At 37.2% G+C, this 21,016-nt stretch overlaps 1 protein-coding gene across 4 annotated transcripts in view; it reads left to right on the top strand.

Moving 5' to 3' along the window:
* Positions 1-20,543, top strand: part of LOC129264165 (anaphase-promoting complex subunit 1-like) — a 64,834-nt gene extending 44,291 nt beyond the window's left edge. For 2 of the 4 annotated variants that reach the window (XM_064102832.1, XM_064102833.1), the window contains exons 38-47: positions 3,016-3,072; positions 7,492-7,715; positions 8,406-8,523; positions 9,596-9,673; positions 10,405-10,548; positions 11,361-11,513; positions 12,665-12,760; positions 13,952-14,159; positions 15,730-15,867; positions 17,486-20,543. In XM_064102832.1, the coding sequence (XP_063958902.1) occupies positions 3,016-3,072; positions 7,492-7,715; positions 8,406-8,523; positions 9,596-9,673; positions 10,405-10,548; positions 11,361-11,513; positions 12,665-12,760; positions 13,952-14,159; positions 15,730-15,867; positions 17,486-17,592 (1,323 nt within the window). In that variant the 3' untranslated portion in view covers positions 17,593-20,543. The remainder of the gene's footprint in view (positions 1-3,015; positions 3,073-7,491; positions 7,716-8,405; positions 8,524-9,595; positions 9,674-10,404; positions 10,549-11,360; positions 11,514-12,664; positions 12,761-13,951; positions 14,160-15,729; positions 15,868-17,485) is intronic. The other 2 variants (XM_064102834.1, XM_064102835.1) reach the window with 1 other exon arrangement.
* Positions 20,544-21,016: the final 473 nt, after the last annotated feature.

Genomic DNA, 21,016 nt, shown 5'->3' with positions numbered 1-21,016 from the left:
CCTTGAAGCGAAAACCCAACAGGTCCCGTGAAGCGGGATGAATTGGTATGTGGAAATAGGCGTCCCTGAGGTCTAAGGAGGCGGCCCAATCCGATGCCTGTAGAGACGGCAGAATAGATGCCAGTGTTTCCATTCTGAAATGGTCTGGCTGGATGAATTTGTTGATCATTTTCATGTTCAAAATCATCCGCAATTTGAGTTTTTGGCATGTTTTCTCGATCATCATGTTTGTATTTGGTGGAGTAGCTTGGTATTATCAGTATATTTACTGACAAATGCCACATACTTCATATTTTCCAGTCTTGTCAGTAAAGGTAAAGACAAGAAAATAGAAAAATAACATAATAACAAATAAGTATTCAACACAGGATCGCAAGCTTGGCCAAACGGCAAACTTCAGTAGCAATGTACATGTCATGTATGTGAAAATGGCTACAGTGTACAGAGTGGTCAGAGATCCCCCAAAACAAAATGAATTACTACAACAAAATACAGGCTAATACCTGACACTGAATTTGATCTGCCTGCTTCCCGATACACTAATAAAACAGTTGCTGTAATCAATAGTACACAAGATACACATACGTGACAATGATATACAGAAATGTAAGAGCAATGTGGACGGGCAACCAGCAGGCGATTACAACAACAATAAAATGCTCAATCTCCACTTGTGAAGATAAAGTAAAAACAAGAAAAAACCCCAAAAAACAGTAAAATCGACACTTGTTGCTACAAAATAAAAGAAGTTCATCATTTTATTACAACATGTTTTGTATCCTAGTATTCACATACCTCTTGTAATTGCTCAATCTCTGCCAATGAACTGATGAATGTGAATTAAAAAAAAACAAATAAAAAAAACATCAACATTATAAAATGCACCGTGTTGCCAAAATGATGACAAGAAATCAAATTTTACTATATATTCAAACATACATGTAAAGTGGAGTCTGTATGTGGACACGGTGGACAAAAGCATGATTTTTTTTCTTCCCCATACCCTGTACATGTAGAAGTATTAAAAATAAGGTATGCCCCCAAAAATCTGACAGAAGGAACAGTGAAAAAAAACGGATCTGAATGTCAGCAGCGACCAACACAACCGGCTTCTGACATGCAGCCACATTTGATCAGCTCCTTACAGGCTTTTGCTGCTTCAGGGATGGTCATCCATACAGGTATCCAGTGACCTCTGTCCATTGTCCATCCCTATTCCCTCTGCAAGACAAAGTAGAGTAGAGGATATATAGCAGGATAACATAATACTTGTTCCTAAGAGGTCAGATTTTGAAAATGGTAAAAACTACATACTGCCATGACTGCTAAAGATATCTGTTTGGAGGAACATAATGTTCACTCACATTTCAGTTAAAGGGTGGGTAAGTCCACCCCAACAATATGTTGATTTGAATAAAGAGAGAAAACTCAAACATTGCTCCCAGATAATTTGTATAAGAGTCTTTTGTCATGCACGTCACTGGCCATTGTCTGGAGTGACTGTTCATTTCTAAATGTAGCAAATTCATGCAATTTTGCATTGCCCTCTCTTTCGCAGAATAGGCACATGCGCTTGCAGTCCAATGTCGACTATTGGAGCTTAGGTCGTCTTGTGTCACAGGAGAGATCTACCGCTTTTTAGTTTTTTCTCTCTCTTTCTTTCAATTTTCTGCTGAATTTGTCATTATTAAATTTTTGATGGCAAAAACGGTGCCAAGAGGCTTTGTTTGTCACAAATGTTTCTACAGTTCCTTCAGACTCCTATTCTTCTTTGACTGGTAATGCATTCATCTGCCGGAACTCCTCAACATTCTCTGAGAATGATGAATATGCACTCCTGGCACTTTGGCTAAATCCTTTTTGTGGACAATTCAGGTTTTCTTTTGTATTTTTCTTGACAGATCACACAAATATTCCAATCCATAATGACCTACAGAAAAAAAAACATAATCTTAGGTTATTTGTGAATCAGCACTCCTAGATTCTTTTCTTCTGTGCTTTCTTCGAGCATGGTGTTGCCCATTCTATATGTATGGTGAAGGTTGCGATTCCCAAAGAGAATGACTCCACATTTATCTGCATTTTTTCTCATCTGCCATGTATTTGCCCATCTTTGAAGGGGATCTATGAGCTTTGGCATGTTTTCTTGATAGTCATGTTTGTATTTGATGGAGTAGCTTGGTATTATCAGTATATTTACTGACAATTGCCACATACTTCATATTTTCCACAGTCTTGTCAGTAAAGGTAAAGACAAGAAAATTCATGGTGTTTCTCTAATATTGTCAAAGTGATAACAGTATATCCAATATATTTCGTATCCAATAAACTTGGACAGCCATTGCGCAGTATTCATCTGTAAATGAAAATAATCAGCACTGCTAAAACATTGGCATTAAAACAGTATTTCAATATATATATATATATTGTATCTATTCTTATAATTTGCACTTTCACAATTTCTACATTCAATGTATCTTGAAGCAAATTGTTGCCAAACTGATGGCGTTCAATTTTCACAAAATGTCATGTCTCCGTATTTCATATACAGTAGTTAACTCTACCGATCACAGTATCATCACTTGTAGATCTAAAAAAGAAATAAAGTTTTGTTTTTGTTTTTTCAAAGAAACACACCTTGCTCAATCTTCTTCTGTCAAGGTAAGGAGAAAAACATGACAGTTTAAAAGTTATGCTAATCAACGCTCATGTGTACTCTTCAAGGCCCACAATGGTCGTATTTTGCACAGACATCGTGACATTACAATTAAATCACAATGACATCACATTTGATCTCACAATGATTTTGTCATCATAAATTATGATTTCATTATGATGGCATGAGCCATATAATGTAGCATCACAACATGATGACATCACAATGACATTATGATTTCTTTATGATGGCCTGGGCCATTTTATATAACATAATGTATTGAATAGTTCAAAACATTTGCATTCTTTTCATTATTTTTTCAAAATTTTCATTTGCCATCCCCCTTCTTTTATTTTCAGGCTGGAAGAACAACCTACAAAACATGTCTGTACACAATCCTTCTTGCTTCAGCCATGGTAAGCTATCATGTAACTTAGTTTTGGTTTGCTAGGGCCTTCGTTTAGTAGGATTTTGATAAGAATATTATGATTTTTTTACAGTACTTTTTACAAGACTTTGATATTGGTACAGTTTCGTAAGATAATCAACTATTTTGTACATCCAACCTCTCTTTACTCTATTTGGTTTTACTTTGTGAGCTACTCAAGCAATGATTACTTAAGAGGATTTCCATCTATCAATTAAACTGCAAAACAGAGGAAAATTTTGAGAAATGTCCCATACATCAGGGTCAGAAATACTTAATGTATGGAATTGCCCATTAGAATATCCTTTTGGAATGCTCTCTTCATTTAAAATTTGAGAATCTTCAACATTTAATTTCTTGAATGAAAAAAACAAGATCAAACTACTTCATATTATGAACAAGGAAGATACTCACTCAATGTATGGAATTGCCAGTTAGAATATCCTTTTGGAATGCTTTCCTTCATTTAAAATTTGAGAATCTTCAGAATTTCATTTCCTGAATGAAAGAAACAAGATCAAATTATTTCATACTATGAACAAGGAAAATGTTTGGTCAATCTGTTTCACTCCTTAGGATCAGTTTTACTCATGTCTTTGCAAATAAAGATTGAAAAAATCTTAATATTTCTAAATATTATTTAAGAAATTAAAGAAAAAAAGGAATTTATATGTTCTTACAGTCACTTTTCATATTGCTTGATCTCTACAAGGGGAAAGTGATTTATTAGTGAAAAAAGGGGGGAATATGTAAGTGCAAAGTGCAAAGATCATGACTACTAGTGAAATACAATTAACTGCTTTAGTGACAATCTGTCTTTAACCCTTTGAACCCAATAGGCCGGTATTCTGGCCTATCAGTGAACGCTTATATACCCGATAGGCCAGAATACCGGCCTGAAGACATGTGACTTAAGAAACATGGGTTCTAAATGTCAGGTGATCTTTTAAAAATGACGTCATCTTTCTAGTACGGGGAGGAATATTTAGTCGATAATTTCAGTCAAGATTGGAATTGATTTCAGACAGTTTTAGCATAAAAAATTGCCAAAATATGCTACTCTTCTGCAGGGCTCATGTGCGGTAATACATGGTGTAATACGCGGCGAGTCACGTGCTGACTACGGGGAAGCTATTGATAAATCTGACTTTAGTCAAAACAGTGATTTTGAGCATAAAACAGACACTTGAGTTGATATTTCTGTCTGTAGACTAGGTCTACAAGAATCTGAACAACTTCGGCCGGGCTGGCCCGGGTACTCGAGGGGGGGGGGGGGAGATGCCATTGGGATTCAAATCAAGGGAGTTTGTGAATGTGGTCAATACGTTCAAATAATTCAGGGTATGGGTCACGGCTGCCCCAAATAATTCAGGGTTCAAAGGGTTAAACACATGGGCCCGTATTCTGAAGTCAGGTTTAACCATAGTCTAACTCTGTGCTAAAATTATGGGGAGCCAAAAGTGTCAACATTTGTATTAAGTTGTATGTTTCTTATGTTTACTGTGCTCTTTCCTGATTCATCGATGGTGAAGACAATCATCTATTTATACTTCTTAGATAATAATGAATGATTTGAGAGCCAAAATGAGCTGAAATATGATATCTCTACTGTTAGTGATTTATGTAACGATTGGCTATCCATACTTCAACCACAACTTTAAACCTGAGTTCAGGTTAAACCTGACTTCAGAATACGAGCCCATAAATTGATTTCCCAATTGAAATGTGTATTACAGGTACCTGTGCATAAAAACATGTACCACATGCTCAGAAAGACTGTTTTTCTTGTATCCCTTGGATGATCTTCATATGGGCAATTCCATGGAAAATGTTCACTTTAGAGAAAAAATGAAGTTTCAGATTTCACTTCAGCAGTCAAATTTTCTTAAAAAGTAATCTATAAAGTTTCAATTTCCAATAGAATAATCGCAATATTGATAAAATTTTGTAGTTTTTTCCACTATCAAAAAAATAGAATTGTAAATTGCAAAATCTAAAAAAATGTGGCTATTTTTATACAATTCATCTTTCCTGTCTCTACTAAAAGCAAATAAGGTCCCAGAGGTCTCTTTTAACTTTTGAATAGTTGATTAATGTTTACATCAACAGAAAATCATCGTTAAATTTTATGCCATTATTCAATTTTAGAGAAATCGATCTTCAGATTTGTGTGATTTCTTTATCATTATCAGTGTCATGTCCGTTACGTTTTTCACTTAAAGTTTTCACAGCTTACAGGAAATTTGTCTGAAGGTACTGCAGATTAAGATTCTATGTTAGAATTAAACCCCCTACCATGTGTAGCAATCATTTTCCCTTACCACTTTTCATTTTCATAAAAATGGCGTAACGGACATGACACTTCGCGTAACGGACGCCTTATATATGACAAAAGGCAGCATTCACGAAAACAAAATATTAGGCTCAGTGTCACAGACTGAGGTCAGTCTCAATTGCTTGAGGATAGCTGGATGTAATAACTCCTAGAATCTGCATGTCATTCAAGCTATTTTTAGAAGTTGGTTAATGATGAAAGTTCAGTTCTTGTTTTGGTATATTTTTCTGAGAATTAACGGTATGCCACATAATATTAGGATAAGATGAAGCTAGATCTGGCAACATACTCAAATCACAATCTGTATCATTTGTGTTTGAACAATACAATTGATTATCTTTGGTGTTTGCACTGACAGTTTGGCATGATAAAATTCCAACTTGTGAATTCATGAGATCATTGATGATATTGCTTCAAAGTATCTGACTTTCACCAACCTCAACTTCTTCAGTGATGGCACGGGCTCACATTTGAAAACAAGTTTGTATTCAGATATCTGTGTTACATGATGTAGCTCTGTGAATCCATGAATCTACAGTGGCACTTCTTTGCAATATCACAAAGCAAAGGGGCTGTGGAAGGAATGTGGCGCGATCAATAAAATAAAGTTATGTCATCATAGTATTTTGGTCAGCCATAATCACGATTTGAATGATGTATCTTCATTTGTACACAAGCAGCGCGGACAATGCAACGAAATTAGATACAGCCACATTTGTTAGCAAGCAAGATCGTAAGATTTAGAACATCCAAGCTTTGATGAACGGATGATTATACTCAGGATGATATTTAATTTGAATGACAAAAAATCTCAGAAGCGATTTACAAACATCCCGATTACCTTTCAACTCATACTCGATAATGAAAGACTGGTTTCCAGGTACTGCTATTAAATTTTAAAATACTTTTTAATATCATTTTTTTTAATCTTAAAACTGACATTAATACTAGTACATATTCATTATCATAAAATACATTTCATAATATGTTCATCTTCGATTTATACAGGTCTGGTACATTTTTTTTCTTCTCACAAAAAATGGGATTTGGTCTTCTCAGTGTGTCGTAATGGTACTATAAACATTGTATTCTATATAAAATTATCATGTAGGCTATAGCTATTAAATTAATAATACCTGCCAATAATATCTACATGTTTTTCTTAAGAATTTTAGTAAAGGTATTTTGCTGTTACATAATTACATTCATTATTCATATTTCTTTCATTTTGAAACTAAGAAGTGCTGATGAAGTTCACTTCGTAAGGGTGTCATGTCCGTTACGCTAGTGTATATTGTCAAATAGTAAGCCATGAATAAAAAATAATCTTTACTATCAACTTTTTCTCTTTTAATTAGGTGTGGCGGATGGTAGTAACTGGAAAATACTAATTAACTGTATTTAGCTGGTGTAAAATAATTTTTTTTTAATATTTTTTTGTTTTATAAATATTGTATGAAAAGACCCTCTCTCAAATTGCAAAATAATAGGAGATATTACAGATTACCAGTTATGATGTGTGTCTCTAACCTCTAGCCTTAACATGTAAACAATTAGACTTGTACCATATCTTGTAATAAAATAATTATATTCGCTTACAAAAAGTGGACGAAACTGTCATGTCCGTTACGCTTCGTGTGTCATGTCCGTTACGCTACATTTTGAGCTATGAATAAAGAATGCACTGCAAAACTGTTGTTAAACACCATTTTATGGATAGAGCATGATCTTAAGGTTAAATTAACACCACTATCGGGTGCATGCAATCTAAGAATTCACAGGAATTTTTATAAGCAATAGGAGGTAAAAATGCTTCGTCCATTTCGTGTCATGTCCGTTACGCTCACAAAGAGTGCAATTTCTCTGCAACTGTTCAACGGAACGATTTGTAATTTCATGTGTATGTAACTGATACTTAAATGTGTCTGATAAGCTCAGTAACAATTATCAAAAGACTGCTAATTCTACTGTATAAACCTTTGAATCACAAAAATTTGTCTGAACGTCATGTCCGTTACGCTGGAATTGACCATATACAGGTTCCACTATAATTGTGCTTTTCTCGCTTTCCAGGTTATGGCTGGTACTGGCGACATTGAACTGTTGCGCGTCGCCCGCGGTCTCCGCAGCCGGGTCCACAACGACATCTCGTACGGCAATCACATGGCATGCTCCATGGCCATTGGACTCTTGTTCATGGGAGGAGGGCGCTATACCCTCAGCACGTCTCAGGAGTCCGTAGCTGCCCTTGTTACAAGCCTCTTCCCGTGTTTTCCAGGGAACAGTAAAGGCAACAGGTCGGGGTTTATTTGATTCTGTAGCTTTTAATGGTGTACCTGGTGGGTGTGCCATAAAGATGTTTGTAAGTCACTAGCAACAAACAACTGCTACATGATAATACCTATGTAATTGACTTACCACCTAGTAAGTAAATGTTCCTCCTCTAGATGTCTGAAGCACCCACCAGATGACGATGACTGTGTTTGTGAGAGCAGTGAGTTCTGTTTCAAAGTATCTAAGAGATTTCATTGCTTTTCAATTTCAATCCAACCATTTTTGAAAGCATGGATTTGTATGCCTCCACCCTTCTTCATACTGTATAAGTTAATAAAAGATCAGATACAGGGGGGTTACCATTTTTGTCCTGGACAGTTTGGAATCTCATAAAGATTGCAGCATGCACCCCTCATGCTTGAGTGAACTCCAAACTTTAAGCACTGTTTTCTCAGTATTCTTTGATGATCTCACTGAATTTCTTCTGCATTCAATCAATTTCTTGATTAGATTATTTTTGATAAATTCTGAGAAATTATATATCATTTTGAAGCTTTGGATGTGATTTCTCAAGCTCAAACAAAGTCTCAAAATTCATTTTGGGTGACTTATTGTTGGTTTTGGGGTGTCGGGTCACATATATCATGCCCCGTTGAGTGGGCAACCCGATTGGCTCCTCCTAATGGCTATTTTTATTATGAATATATTCACAGATACCATCTCCAGGCTTTGAGGCACCTGTATGTGTTAGCAGCTGAGCCGAGGTTGATCCTTCCTAAAGACGTTGGGACCGGCAAACCTTGCTATGTACCTCTAGAAGTCACCCTAAAGGTAACACACTATATTTGACCATTCATGGGGGGGGGGGTTCACAAAGATAAGAAAGTCAGACATTGTATTTTGTATTGTATTTTTGTACCACCCAAGTGTTTGTATCTATGAATAAAAAATATGTGCCAAGTGGCTCTGGAAGAAGATGCGTAATTGCTGAGAAATGAGCAAAATAAGCACGGAATTCCATCAAATGTCGGGTATTTTTCCGAGCAATATTAATATACTGTTCCACATATGCTTTCCTGTGTTAGTGATCATCAGACTTATCGAATTTCAGCTAAATTTTCATGATTTCACAAAGATAAGTTTATTTCAATGTACCAGGTCTAGAGCTATGAGAATATTGTGGCAATTAACCTAGATTTTAAAGACTTTCTCATGAAATAATTGTTTGCTGCAACTACTGTCTTTTACCTTTAAACAGGTTCAATGCATAGAATCATGTGCTGTTATTAACCTTTTCTTATTTTATATAATATTCATTTTGGTTGTCTTTTGAATACTGTGATATAGGTAATCGCAAAAAGCATATGATACCTATGCTTTAAAAAAAAAAAATGTCAGTTATTAGATGATAATCTCTATATCCCAGAAAATCTAATACAACAAGGTTATGCCGGTTTCAATGTGGAGGTTTTCACAGTGCACCATGTATTTTTTTGAAGGCATTTGTTTGGTCCTGCAAAAGACCGCCCAAACTAAGCAAGTATGTGGAGCGTTGTGGCCCAGTGGATTAGTCTCCGGACTTTGAAAGAGGGTCGTGGGTTCAAATCCCAGCCATGGCGTAATTTCCTTCGGCAAGGAATCCATCCACAGTGTGCTGCACTCAACCCAGGTGAGGTAAATGGGTACCGGCAGGAAGTAATTCCTCAAAAAGCTGTGTGCACCTGAATAGGTAGCCAAGCTTAGCCGGGTAATAATAATAGCAGGGCCCGCTGGGAGAACAGTTTTTGGAACTGAAGTGGCTACCCTGGGTAAATATACCATTATTATTATTATGTTCTTGCCGCTATTCATTGATTCATTCATCGCCAATGTTAGAAATGTATTTTTTATCCTTGTCATGTAGGAATCTGAGTGGCATGATGAGACGATCTTGAAGCTGATGGCGCCCTGCATCATCGGTGAACTATCTACTCTCAAGAGGGTAATTATATCATTCCATTTGCATCATTTTAATAGACTTGAATGTTACTTGCTCATTGGGGAATTAGCTATACAAGTGAATTTGGGCGCCCCGCTGTATAAAATTTGATGGACATCGCCAATTTTTGGTGTCCAGTGTTCAATTTCTAACTGCACCTTTTGTGTATGTGCGCAGGCTGTATGTTTGCACATCAGGTGCACATGCAGCTGTATTACACTATTAAACTGCACTGACTGTGTTGATCTTTGGGTTCATCTGGCTGCCTTCCATCATCTTTCTTGCATTTAATTTTTACAAAAGACAAAATAGGGTTAACTTTAATGCTGCACTTTTTTTTCCTTCTTTATTTTGTGCCAATGGCCAAAAGGGTGAATTCTCTGCACAAAGTCATAAAGGAGAACAACGCTCAAGTGTAAATTATCATACTCGCAGTTCTCCATGAATTCTAAAGCTTTCCTTTGAAAGACGTCAAATATTTGTAATAAACGCTGGCTAAACTGGCAAGCTGGTAGTAAAACGGATCGCAAATATTGTTTAGAAATCTTGTAGTTGAAAATGACTATGCAGAGTTTAGGGCCGTTTCACTTGGGCTATTTGGATGTTAAATCCCTTATCAATGTATTATAGCATTATTTTTTTTCTATATGAATCCATTTTGTAAGTAAAATTTGAGAGGGCAACTTCATTAGGTCTCTGTTCACCTTTTGCTTATATGTGCTTTCTCTTAACAGGTGCGGATAGTAGGTCCCAGGTACCTCGGTGTGACCCTTGACCTTGAGCATGACCTTGAGACCCTGAAAGGTCTCTTGACCTCTGGAGGAACCCTGTTTGTCAAGCAGAGAGCTGGACATCTCTCTTACGCTGAAGATCCTAAGGTAATACAGTTCACAAGATGTGCAGAAATAACCAAATTTGCCCTGGGCCCATTTCACAAAGACTTAAGAACTACTTTAACGTTGCCATTATTGTAACTTCCATTGAAACCTTTTTTTTTTTAATGGGCTGCTAAATCGGTGACACGACGTGGTCCTGCGACAATTGCTCCGGGCTCTATTTCATCTTCAGCTGTAGGGTTAGAGTTTGGGTTGCAATAGAGTTTGTTTTAGGTTTAGGACAGGGTATAGTCTTAAATCCAGGGTTGAAGTCAGTATTTTTTATTGGTGTGAGGAATCTATAGCAGAGCAATTGTCGCCGGAGCAAATGCCATGGAACCGCTAAACCCTGTTACCGTCATGGTACATTTAGTTGCCAAAATGACAAAGCTACAATAGTTGTAACTCTTATAATGAGATGGGTGCCTGATCTTTGAAACTTTGCATGATGGTACAGATAATGTGGAAGAGGTTTTTGGTTCAAAATGTATTTAGTCTTGGCAGGACTGTTTGATGATGGATTGATAGAAATGAAAATGATGGGCAAGAAAGAGAAAGATGAGAGTAAGAAATATCTTGTGATATATGGCAAAGTCCTTAAAAGGACAGTAAACTAGATGTGAAATGATGGCTCTGACCAGAAGAGTAGATAAGTTTAGAAATCCTTAAAAAGATAAGCAGCGATGAGTAAGAGAACAGTGGAGACAACTATCAATATCAGTGATACCATTTGCTCTATCCAATGTAAATGAAGAACTCATTCAAAATGAAAATGCACCATTTAGATTAACTGTTCTCTTTCCTTATTGATGCAGGGATACCGTAGTCTTCTGGCCCAGCTCTTGACCCACGAAACCTCTAACCATTCGACCTCTGACCTCAAGCTGATTGAGTCTTTCACCTCTGACCCCTACATCCTCACCTTTGTGAAGCAGTTCTGCTGGTGGAACTCGGATAAGCCGAAACAGGTAGAACTTCTTTTCTGTTCAGCTTAGCACTAATCAGACCGAGCTTCTTTCGGCTATGCTATACCAGGATTCATTAAATTGGTTGTATTTTGAGGTCTAAAAGCTGAAATGCTGTCGTATTATCTTGGCTTGAGAAGTTCATGAAGTCAACAAAGAATTGAGAACACTGGGGTCAGAAATACATACACAAAGGTTGATTATTTTATGGTGTTGCCCTTTTGAATGCGGATGGGTTGCCTCATATTTTTGTCTCGCCCACCGGAGGTGAAGGCGAGACTTAGGGATCCAAATGTCGTCCGTCCGTCACAAACCTAATGACACATAACTCCACAACCGTAAGTCGCATTTCCACCAAACTTGGATGGTAGATGGACTTGGGGGACCTGCATGTTATGCTGCAGTCGGACGTCACATGGTAAGGTCAAAGGTCATTTTCAGGTCAACGTTAAAGTTTACATGCAAGACTCTCTTATGACACCTAACTCCGCAACCGTAAGTCGCATTTCATCCAAACTTGGATGGTAGATGGACTTGGGGGACCTGCATGTTATGCTGCAGTCGGAGGTCACATGGTTAGGTCAAAGGTCAGCTTGAGGTCAATGTTAAAGTTTACATGCAAGACTCTCTTATGACACCTAACTCCGCAACCGTAAGTTACTTTTCAACAAAACTTGGATGGTAGATGTACTTAGGCGACCTGCATGTTATGCTGCAGTCAGAGGTCACCTGGTAAGGTCAAAGGTCATTTTCAGGTCAACATTTACGTGCAAGGCTCTTATGACAAGTGTTATTCCATCCCAGTCATTTCACAATGAAGTTTCGTTATAATTCTCTTGCGTGCCCTCGCAAATCACAATATTTCTGGTCATTTTCATAAGTGGGCGAAACACAAAATTGCTTTTGCCTTGTTGTTCTATAGTTCCAATCAGAAAAAAACATGTGGGGGCTTGGGGCGATTTCAGCCCAAAATGCTCAAAAGAACCTTGGAAAATTATTAAAAAAAGACCCCTTTCATCCCCATACACTGCAGTGTTAAAGCTTATCCAATGTTGCAGATTGAGGCAGTAGGTTGTGAGAAGTACCCCCTGATAATGATGATTTTTTTTTTTTGCCTAATTCTAATAATTATTTTCATTTGATTATCATTGCAGGAAGATGAGAAGTCGTTAATGATGGGTAGTTTGCTCTTTGAGAGTGTCACCAAGGAGAAGTTATCAGTTCTACCAGTGCTTCTCGAACTACATCAGGTAATCATACAGTATCTCTTTTATCCTGGAAAAAATTGTGGTCATGGAAAGTCAGGGAATTTGGAAAATTTGTGAAAGGTCATGGAAAAGTCATGGAATTGCATTTACATCTTGGCTATGGCAGCTTTCCAGTTTGTTGTGTCTCGCAACTCTCATATTCTGTGATCATACTCTGCTATTATAATTGGTCTTCATGATTTCTGTTTTTCCCAGTTTGATGACACCCCAAATTCTACATATCTCCCGGAAAGTCATGGAAAGCAGCACTTTAGTCATGGAAAAGTCATGGAATTCTGTTTTCAAATTTCTGTGGGAACCCTTGTCTTAAGGATCTTTTATTCATTCATTATTATCTTGATTGGTTAACATTTGACTTCAACAAATCCTTAGATGTTAAAGGTCCCATTTGTTACCCTTGTCTGTGATATGCTATAAAAAAAATGAAGCCCTGAAGATCATTTTACCCAGAAATAATTATTTATTGCTTAAAAAAAGTGGAAAGTAACTGAAAACACCATTCCAATGTCATTCTGACTAGCGATTACTGTCCCCAGCAGAGAAATAATTTATTATTATCATTTTTTTTTAAATTATATTATTATTATTTATTATTATTATCATCATTATTATCATCATCATCATTATTTACAGATTTCTTTACAGTGTCTGCATTTTCTTTTTGTCTTCCTGGGTTTTTCTTTATCCATATCCACAATGCTAAATACAGGGGGGGGCGGGGTTAACAAGACCTATTACCTTCTTCAAAACTAAATTAAAAACCTACCTTTTTCAAGAGAGTATCAATAAATAAGTCACTTTTTGTTATATAATTTGTAGAGATAGGATTCCCTTTTCCAGTAATTAACTTAATCATACTTGTGTGTATTTATCTTAACTATTTAATCTTTCATTATTGTAATGTGCAGTTGAGTATATACAAATAGAAATTGCACAATATAAATGTACAATTATTATTAATAATAATATTAACCCTCTTTCTTTGAAACCATTAAATATCATTAAAGTTAAAATTATACTGCTACCATAATTCGATGAAGTGGCATATAATTATGTTTTTTTAATTCATGTGTGTGATACTCTATTTACTTTAGACAGGATGCAAGCAAACAAAATTATGGGTGTGCAACCTGACGAGACTCTCCATTTTCTCTTTCTTTCTTTACCCTTTAGTCTTTGGAACAGCCACTTGAGAGCTTGGATGCATCTGATCTATGGCAGCTCAAGCTGGTACTAGCCTACTATAGCCATCATCCTGCCGTCAAAACTCCTGTGGACAAGTCTAACCAGACCACCGCACAGAGAAGAAGGCTGGTCCATGCCGAGGCCTGTGCGCACTTCAAATCAAGACTGGACTCGGTTCTCGACACATGGCTGCAAGGTAATCTCCTATTTCTTTAACGTTCAGTTATTAGAATGACACTTCAGTAGATACAGGTAAATTTTCCTAAGTCAAACCCCAGAACCACAGAAATCTGCTCGACTAAAGAGAAATTCCTCTTTAATAGAAGAGTTTGTGGATTTTAATCTGGTTGGTGTTTCATAAAGCTGTTTGTAAAGTTACGTACAACTGGGGGGTGTCTCATAGAGATTTAACCCTATCTAGGCCGGGGGGGGGGGCCTCGGAGGCCCCCCCCCTCAACAATTCGCGCAATATTTTCACCGCGCGAATTTTTTTTACCGCGCCACTCGCGGACTTTTTACTTTCAAGTCTTGCGCAACTTTTGAGACCAATTTTGCGTCACCCGGGTACATGGTTCCCAAAATTACGCAACATTATGTAAGTGCATGTCAGACCAAAAATTGCTCAAAAACGTGATTTTGTGTACAAAGTCAATGCAAATTGTGTTTTCAACCAAAAATCATAAATGTATGATTATTTTTAGTTTTGCAGGTCTAAATGTATTTATTTAATGCTTTTTATGATCTCAGAAGAGTCCCCAACAAATTTCATTGAAAAAAATGAAAAAAAAAAAGTAAAAAAAAACAAAGAAATACATAAGAAATTGTAAAAAACAATATAATACATAAGAAAATGATTTGATATTGGAATTTTGTTTTGTTTATGTGCACTTGCTAAGAACACCACAAAGAGTTTCTATACCAAAAATTAGAACATTTGGAGCTTTATTTAGGGAGTAAGAGGAAAAGTATGATTTCGCATACTAATTACGCATAAATTAGCATAATCACTTAATAGCAATTCACATGAAATATATTACTATACAAGTTCGTATATTATGTCCCAGACAACCCGCGTGCCAACTTTTGGTGCGGTCGATGGCCGTGATCTCAAGGGGGGGGGGGGGCCTCGCCCCCCCCCCCCCCCCCCCGGCATCTCATTGATCAATACGCAGTAATGCGCATCCTCTTGGCGTGACCTGACCAATGCGGTCGTGCCTTATATACTGCACGCAACTAGGCATTTAAGTGCGACCCTAAGTCATACTTTCGTTCATGTTCTTAGCTGCTGCATCATTAAAATAGGGATATATCATAAAAGGCACATAAAAGGATCATCATTCGTGCGTAAAGTTGTTTGTAACTTATGGAAAGCTTATGAAACACCTACCTGGTTCCCTTTGCATAAAAGTTACCATTATGGTAACTTTGCCATCCAATGGCTAACTACCATGGCAACAATGATCAATAGCCAATCAAAATCAAGGATTCTGTTAAAGATACCATTGGATGGCATAGTTACCATAATAGTAACTTTTATGCAACGTTGCCCTGGTCTAAACACCTTGGGTGAAATTTTACTTACACTGTACGGAAGGTTGACTTAAGGAAGCTTACCTGTAGTTTTTTTTCTGAAATAGTGATTGCACCTCTTTTTAGTATACCTCAGTATATAGATACCAATGACACTCTTTATAGCTTTCAAGATGATAATACAAAAAAAATTGTCCTATTTTGATTAAAATCAACATCCCCAATTGTTTCTGCAGCTCACAGCAGTGATGTCTTGAGCTACCTTCAGTCGGGAGCTCTCCCCACTGATGGGAAGGACAGGGCTATCCTCTACGTCTTCCTACATGTCTATGACATCGCACATTCCAGTATGACGAGTCAGACAGCACTTCAAGGTTAGTTCCTACTGTCACAATCAACCTCCAGAACACTTCCACAGTCACTCCTACAACATTGCATACCTTGCAAACACAACATCAAACACAGAATAAAGACAATTTGCAAACCAAAAGTGCGGTGAAATGCTTTCGCCTTGGCTCCCTATTTTAGTCTCCTGTCAACTCATATTATATCGCATATCCTTGTAACACTATTATAAGATTACAAAGTGGATCCTGATAGTATGATTAGTTGAACATGTGACCTACTGATTTGCCTAACATGTAGAAGATTTACTAACAACCAGTCATGATCAGTCATTAGTAAAATATAATGACCGGCCATGGGTTTGAGATGAGCGTAGTTTATCAACTAATATATCACAACAGACAATACCTGGGGCCCGTCTTACAAAGAGTTACGATTCATCCAATCAATCATAACTCTATGGAAATCCATCAGTGTCATAAATTTTCTACAGGAAATTTGCACAATGTTCTTTGTAAACAAACAGAAGCACAGTGATTTTTTAAGAAAACAATTAATGCATGAATATACATCATAGCTAGAAAATATTTTGAACAAACATGCCTAATAAATGTCGACGTTGCTGGCCGTCCATAGTTGCGATTGATTGGATCAATCGCAACTCTTTGTGAGACGGGGCCAGGACTGCCATGTCTCCTTGATTGTGAGGGAGACTCTCTGAAAATTGACCGATTTTGGAGTGAAAAACTGCAGATTTTTAACATCTCCCTGATCCATACATTGATTTCTTTCATTTGGATTTGGGTAATTGAGAAAGATCTCCTTTCGTCCTCAGTAAATTATCTCTGATAAATGTGAAAGTTGACCGCTCTGCCAATACTCATCATTCTGCTCTGGCATCGGAATGATTGAAAATATAGGAAGGAGATATGAAAGAAAATTTTTTAATTAAAGATATTATGCAATTGATTTTTACAGGTGCATCCTTTTGACAACTGTTGTTCACATTAAGTGATCAAATATGCATTCTTGTTCAATTATCTTGAACAAATAGGCTCATGGTACATTGCTCGACACTAAAGGAAATGATCACGATAGGCAATTTTACAATTTTTCAGTATAATAATTTTTTATTGTTAAAGGTGCAGATATTCCTCAATACCTCAGCATATGTTCACATTCAGTGATCAAATATACATCCCAGTTCAATTACCTTAAACAAATACATGTACATGCAGGCACACTAGGTCCCCAAATCTCACAAAATGAATTGGATTTGTCATTAATATTGAGAATTTAAAACATTGAATGTATGTACTGGTTATAGAAAAGAAAAGTTCTGTGACCAAGAAAAAAATGGAGAAAAAAAAAAGAAATAGAAAAGAAAAGGGGCAAAACAAGAAACTTTTTTTTTCTGTGTAGTTGGTCAAATCAGGCACAAAGTTTGATTTTTCATTTTTAAAAGGTCAACGTTTTTGCTCACTCGTGACCTTTGACAATAAATGTCCCATGTGCCATGCTGTGCATCCTCAATTTGGGGGGGGGGGGGGGCTCATTCAACAGCTGGCAACAACTTACTTTATATCATCTGTATGTATTCATCATCCCTCAGTTTCTTATGTATTTCATGTATTTTGTTATTCTTAGTTACAGGGGACAGCTCTCTCCCAGAGGTCTATACAGCTCTCAAGGATTACCAACTGCCCATGTCAACAGTTCTTAGGATATACCAATGTTTGCAGAGGACCAGATAGCACTAGGATCCACTGATCAAGGATTCAGCAAAGACTGATGCAAGTGTCTCCAGAATTACTACATTCTAACACCGGATGTTCTAAGGATTCTATAAAGAATGTTGTACTAATGTATCCAGGATTACCAACTTCCAACGTCAGTAGTTCTTAGGATATTCCAGATAGCACTAGGATCCACTGATCAAGGATTCAGCAAAGACTGTGATGCAACTGTCTCCAGAATTACTACATTCTAACACCGGATGTTCTAAGGATTCCATAGAAAATTTTGTACTAATGTATCCAGGATTACCAACTTCCAACGTCAGTAGTTCTTAGGATATCCCAGATAGCACTAGGATCCACTGATCAAAAATTCAGCAAAGACTGTGATTCTTGTGTCCTCAGGAGTGCTACCTTCCAATGTCAGATGTTGATAGGATATATTAATGCTCGCAGAGGATCAGGTTACACCAGAATAAACTTCACATTGATCAAGGATTCCATAGAGAATGTTGTACCAATGTATCTAGGATTACCAACTTCCAATGTCAGCTGTTCTTAGAATATACCAAAAAAAATTCAGAGGACCAGATAGCAGTAGCATCCACTGATCAATGATTCAGTAAAAACAGTGATTCTAGTGTCCCCAGAAGTGCTACCTTCCAATGTCAGCTGTTCTTAGAATATACAAAAAAAATTCAGAGGACCAGATAGCAGTAGGATCCACTGATCAATGATTCAGTAAAGACTGTGATTCTAGTGTCCCCAGGAGTGCTACCTTCCAATGTCAGATGTTGATAGGATATATTAATGCTCGCAGAGGATCAGGTTACACCAGAATAAACTTCACATTGATCAAGGATTCCATAGAGAATGTTGTACCAATGTATCTAGGATTACCAACTTCCAATGTCAGCTGTTCTTAGAATATACCAAAAAAAATTCAGAGGACCAGATAGCAGTAGCATCCACTGATCAATGATTCAGTAAAAACAGTGATTCTAGTGTCCCCAGAAGTGCTACCTTCCAATGTCAGCTGTTCTTAGAATATACAAAAAAAATTCAGAGGACCAGATAGCAGTAGGATCCACTGATCAATGATTCAGTAAAGACTGTGATTCTAGTGTCCCCAGGAGTGCTTCCTTCCAATGTCAGATGTTCTTAGAATATACTAATGCTTGCAGAGGACCAGGTTACACCAGAATGAACTTGACATTGATCAAGGATTCCATAGAGAATGTTGTACCAATGTATCTAGGATTACCAACTTCCAATGTCAGCTGTTCTTAGAATATACCAAAAAAAATTCAGAGGACCAGATAGCAGTAGCATCCACTGATCAATGATTCAGTAAAAACAGTGATTCTAGTGTCCCCAGAAGTGCTACCTTCCAATGTCAGCTGTTCTTAGAATATACAAAAAAAATTCAGAGGACCAGATAGCAGTAGGATCCACTGAACAAGGATTCAGTAAAGACTGTGATTCTAGTGTCCCCAGGAGTGCTACCTTCCAATGTCAGATGTTCATAGGATATACTAATGCTTGCGGAGGACCAGTTTACACCAGAATGAACTTCACATTGATCAAGGATTCCATAGAGAATGTTGTACCAATGTATCCAGGATTACCAACTTCCAGTGTCAGCTGTTCTTAGAACATACCAATTTTTTTCAGAGGACCAGATAGCAGTAGGATCCACTGATCAAGGATTCAGTAAAGACTGTGATTCTAGTGTCCCCAGGAGTGCTACCTTCCAATGTCAGATGTTCTTATACTAATGCTTGCAGAGGACCAGTTTGCACCAGAATGAACTTCACATTGATCAAGGATTACATAGAGAGTGTTATACTATGAACTAGATAGCAGTAGGATCCACTGATCAAGGATTTGCTTAAGATTGTGAAACCAGTGCCTCAAGGACTACAAGTTGTCCATGTTGGTTGTCCTTAGGATTTACAGATGGACCAGAAAGTGGTAGAATCCTTGAGGAATACTAATCAAGGATTCATAGATAGAGACTGTTTCACTATTGTCTCCAGAATATCTACCTTCCAATGTCAATTTTCTCACAATATTCCAATGTTTCCACATGACCAGATTGCGCTATTTTCAAAGATCCCTGAAGAACTGTGCATTGATCAAGGATTCAATAAAAACTGTTATACTAGTGTCTCCATAATCACTACCTGTCCATGTCAGTTGTTCTCAGGATATACTAATGCTTACAGAGGACCGGATAGCAGTACGATCTCTGAGGAACTGTACATAGTTCAGGTGGTCATCTAGTTTTCCATCCTAGTATGTGCAGCGACCAAGACTTATGTACCAGCCGCAGAGGCATCTTGCTGAAAGTGTCAACATGTTTGACTTGTCACTGCCTACATCAACTGAAAGGAATAGCGAAGGCTTCTGATTCACCTATGCATTTCGTTAACCGGTTTTCTGCTTGCTGTTAGTGACAGAAGATGGACGTCCTCTTCATACAGTCTATACCAATTTGACCGATTTTTACCTTGGAGGGTTTCCATGAAGACTCACATATAGGAGGGTGCAACAGCAGAATGAGCCATATTCTGTAGGATGCAGGTAGCCATTTCATAAACCTGTTTTAAGTTATGACTGACTTTACAACTGATTGGAACATTCTTTTAGGGTCTATATCAGATAAAGATTCATCTAATAAGCATTTTAATGCAAGATTTACTATTAGTCAAATATAACACAGGTTACTCAAAATTCTGTTTAACTTTGATGAAAAAAAACCAGGAAGAATTCCTGACATCCCATTCAGCACAAAAACATGTTCCAGTATAGCGTAACCATATAAACAGTTCATGAAAAAGCCCCAAGTAGCTTTTAAAAATTCAGGCATGATATTCTACTAATTTTAATCCGATTTCTGACAATTATCTTATTTTTTCATAATTGTGAATTGTAATAAAAGATCATGTTTAAAAAGAAAACAAATTTGTTGTGGCTGAATTCTTTTTGGTCGATGTGAAGTTCTGGTGATTCGATCACCAGAATCTCCTCCAAAGACTGACTGATACCAGAGAAAGCCACTTTAAATTGTATCGCAGGTTTACTACCTTGTTTATTTAATTTCTTGGCCAACTTGACAAAGAATTAGAGACATTTGTCCCTCGAACTTCAGTTCCTGACAAAACTAAAATGGCATCTGCGATTTGCATAATAATATCCAGAATCGGCAAAACGTAATGAAAGTTTCATGTTGGAACGAAAGTGACAAACTTGCAAATACAAGGACTAATCTATTACTGAACATAAATAATTTCAAGGTTTGCCCTGCAACCAGATAGTTTGTTTTACAAAGGTACTCTCATGTGAGTGATTTGGGGTGCAAATTTCGTACCATGGTGCATTGTGTCGATGTGAGGATGACAGCAAGGAGAATAAGAAGACTGATTGATGAGGAAAAGCT

This window comes from Lytechinus pictus, chromosome 7 (assembly GCF_037042905.1).
Source record: "Lytechinus pictus isolate F3 Inbred chromosome 7, Lp3.0, whole genome shotgun sequence".
Taxonomy (NCBI): domain Eukaryota; kingdom Metazoa; phylum Echinodermata; class Echinoidea; order Temnopleuroida; family Toxopneustidae; genus Lytechinus; species Lytechinus pictus.
Note: the sequence above shows the minus strand (reverse complement) of the source record. Positions and strands in the feature narration are given on the sequence as shown.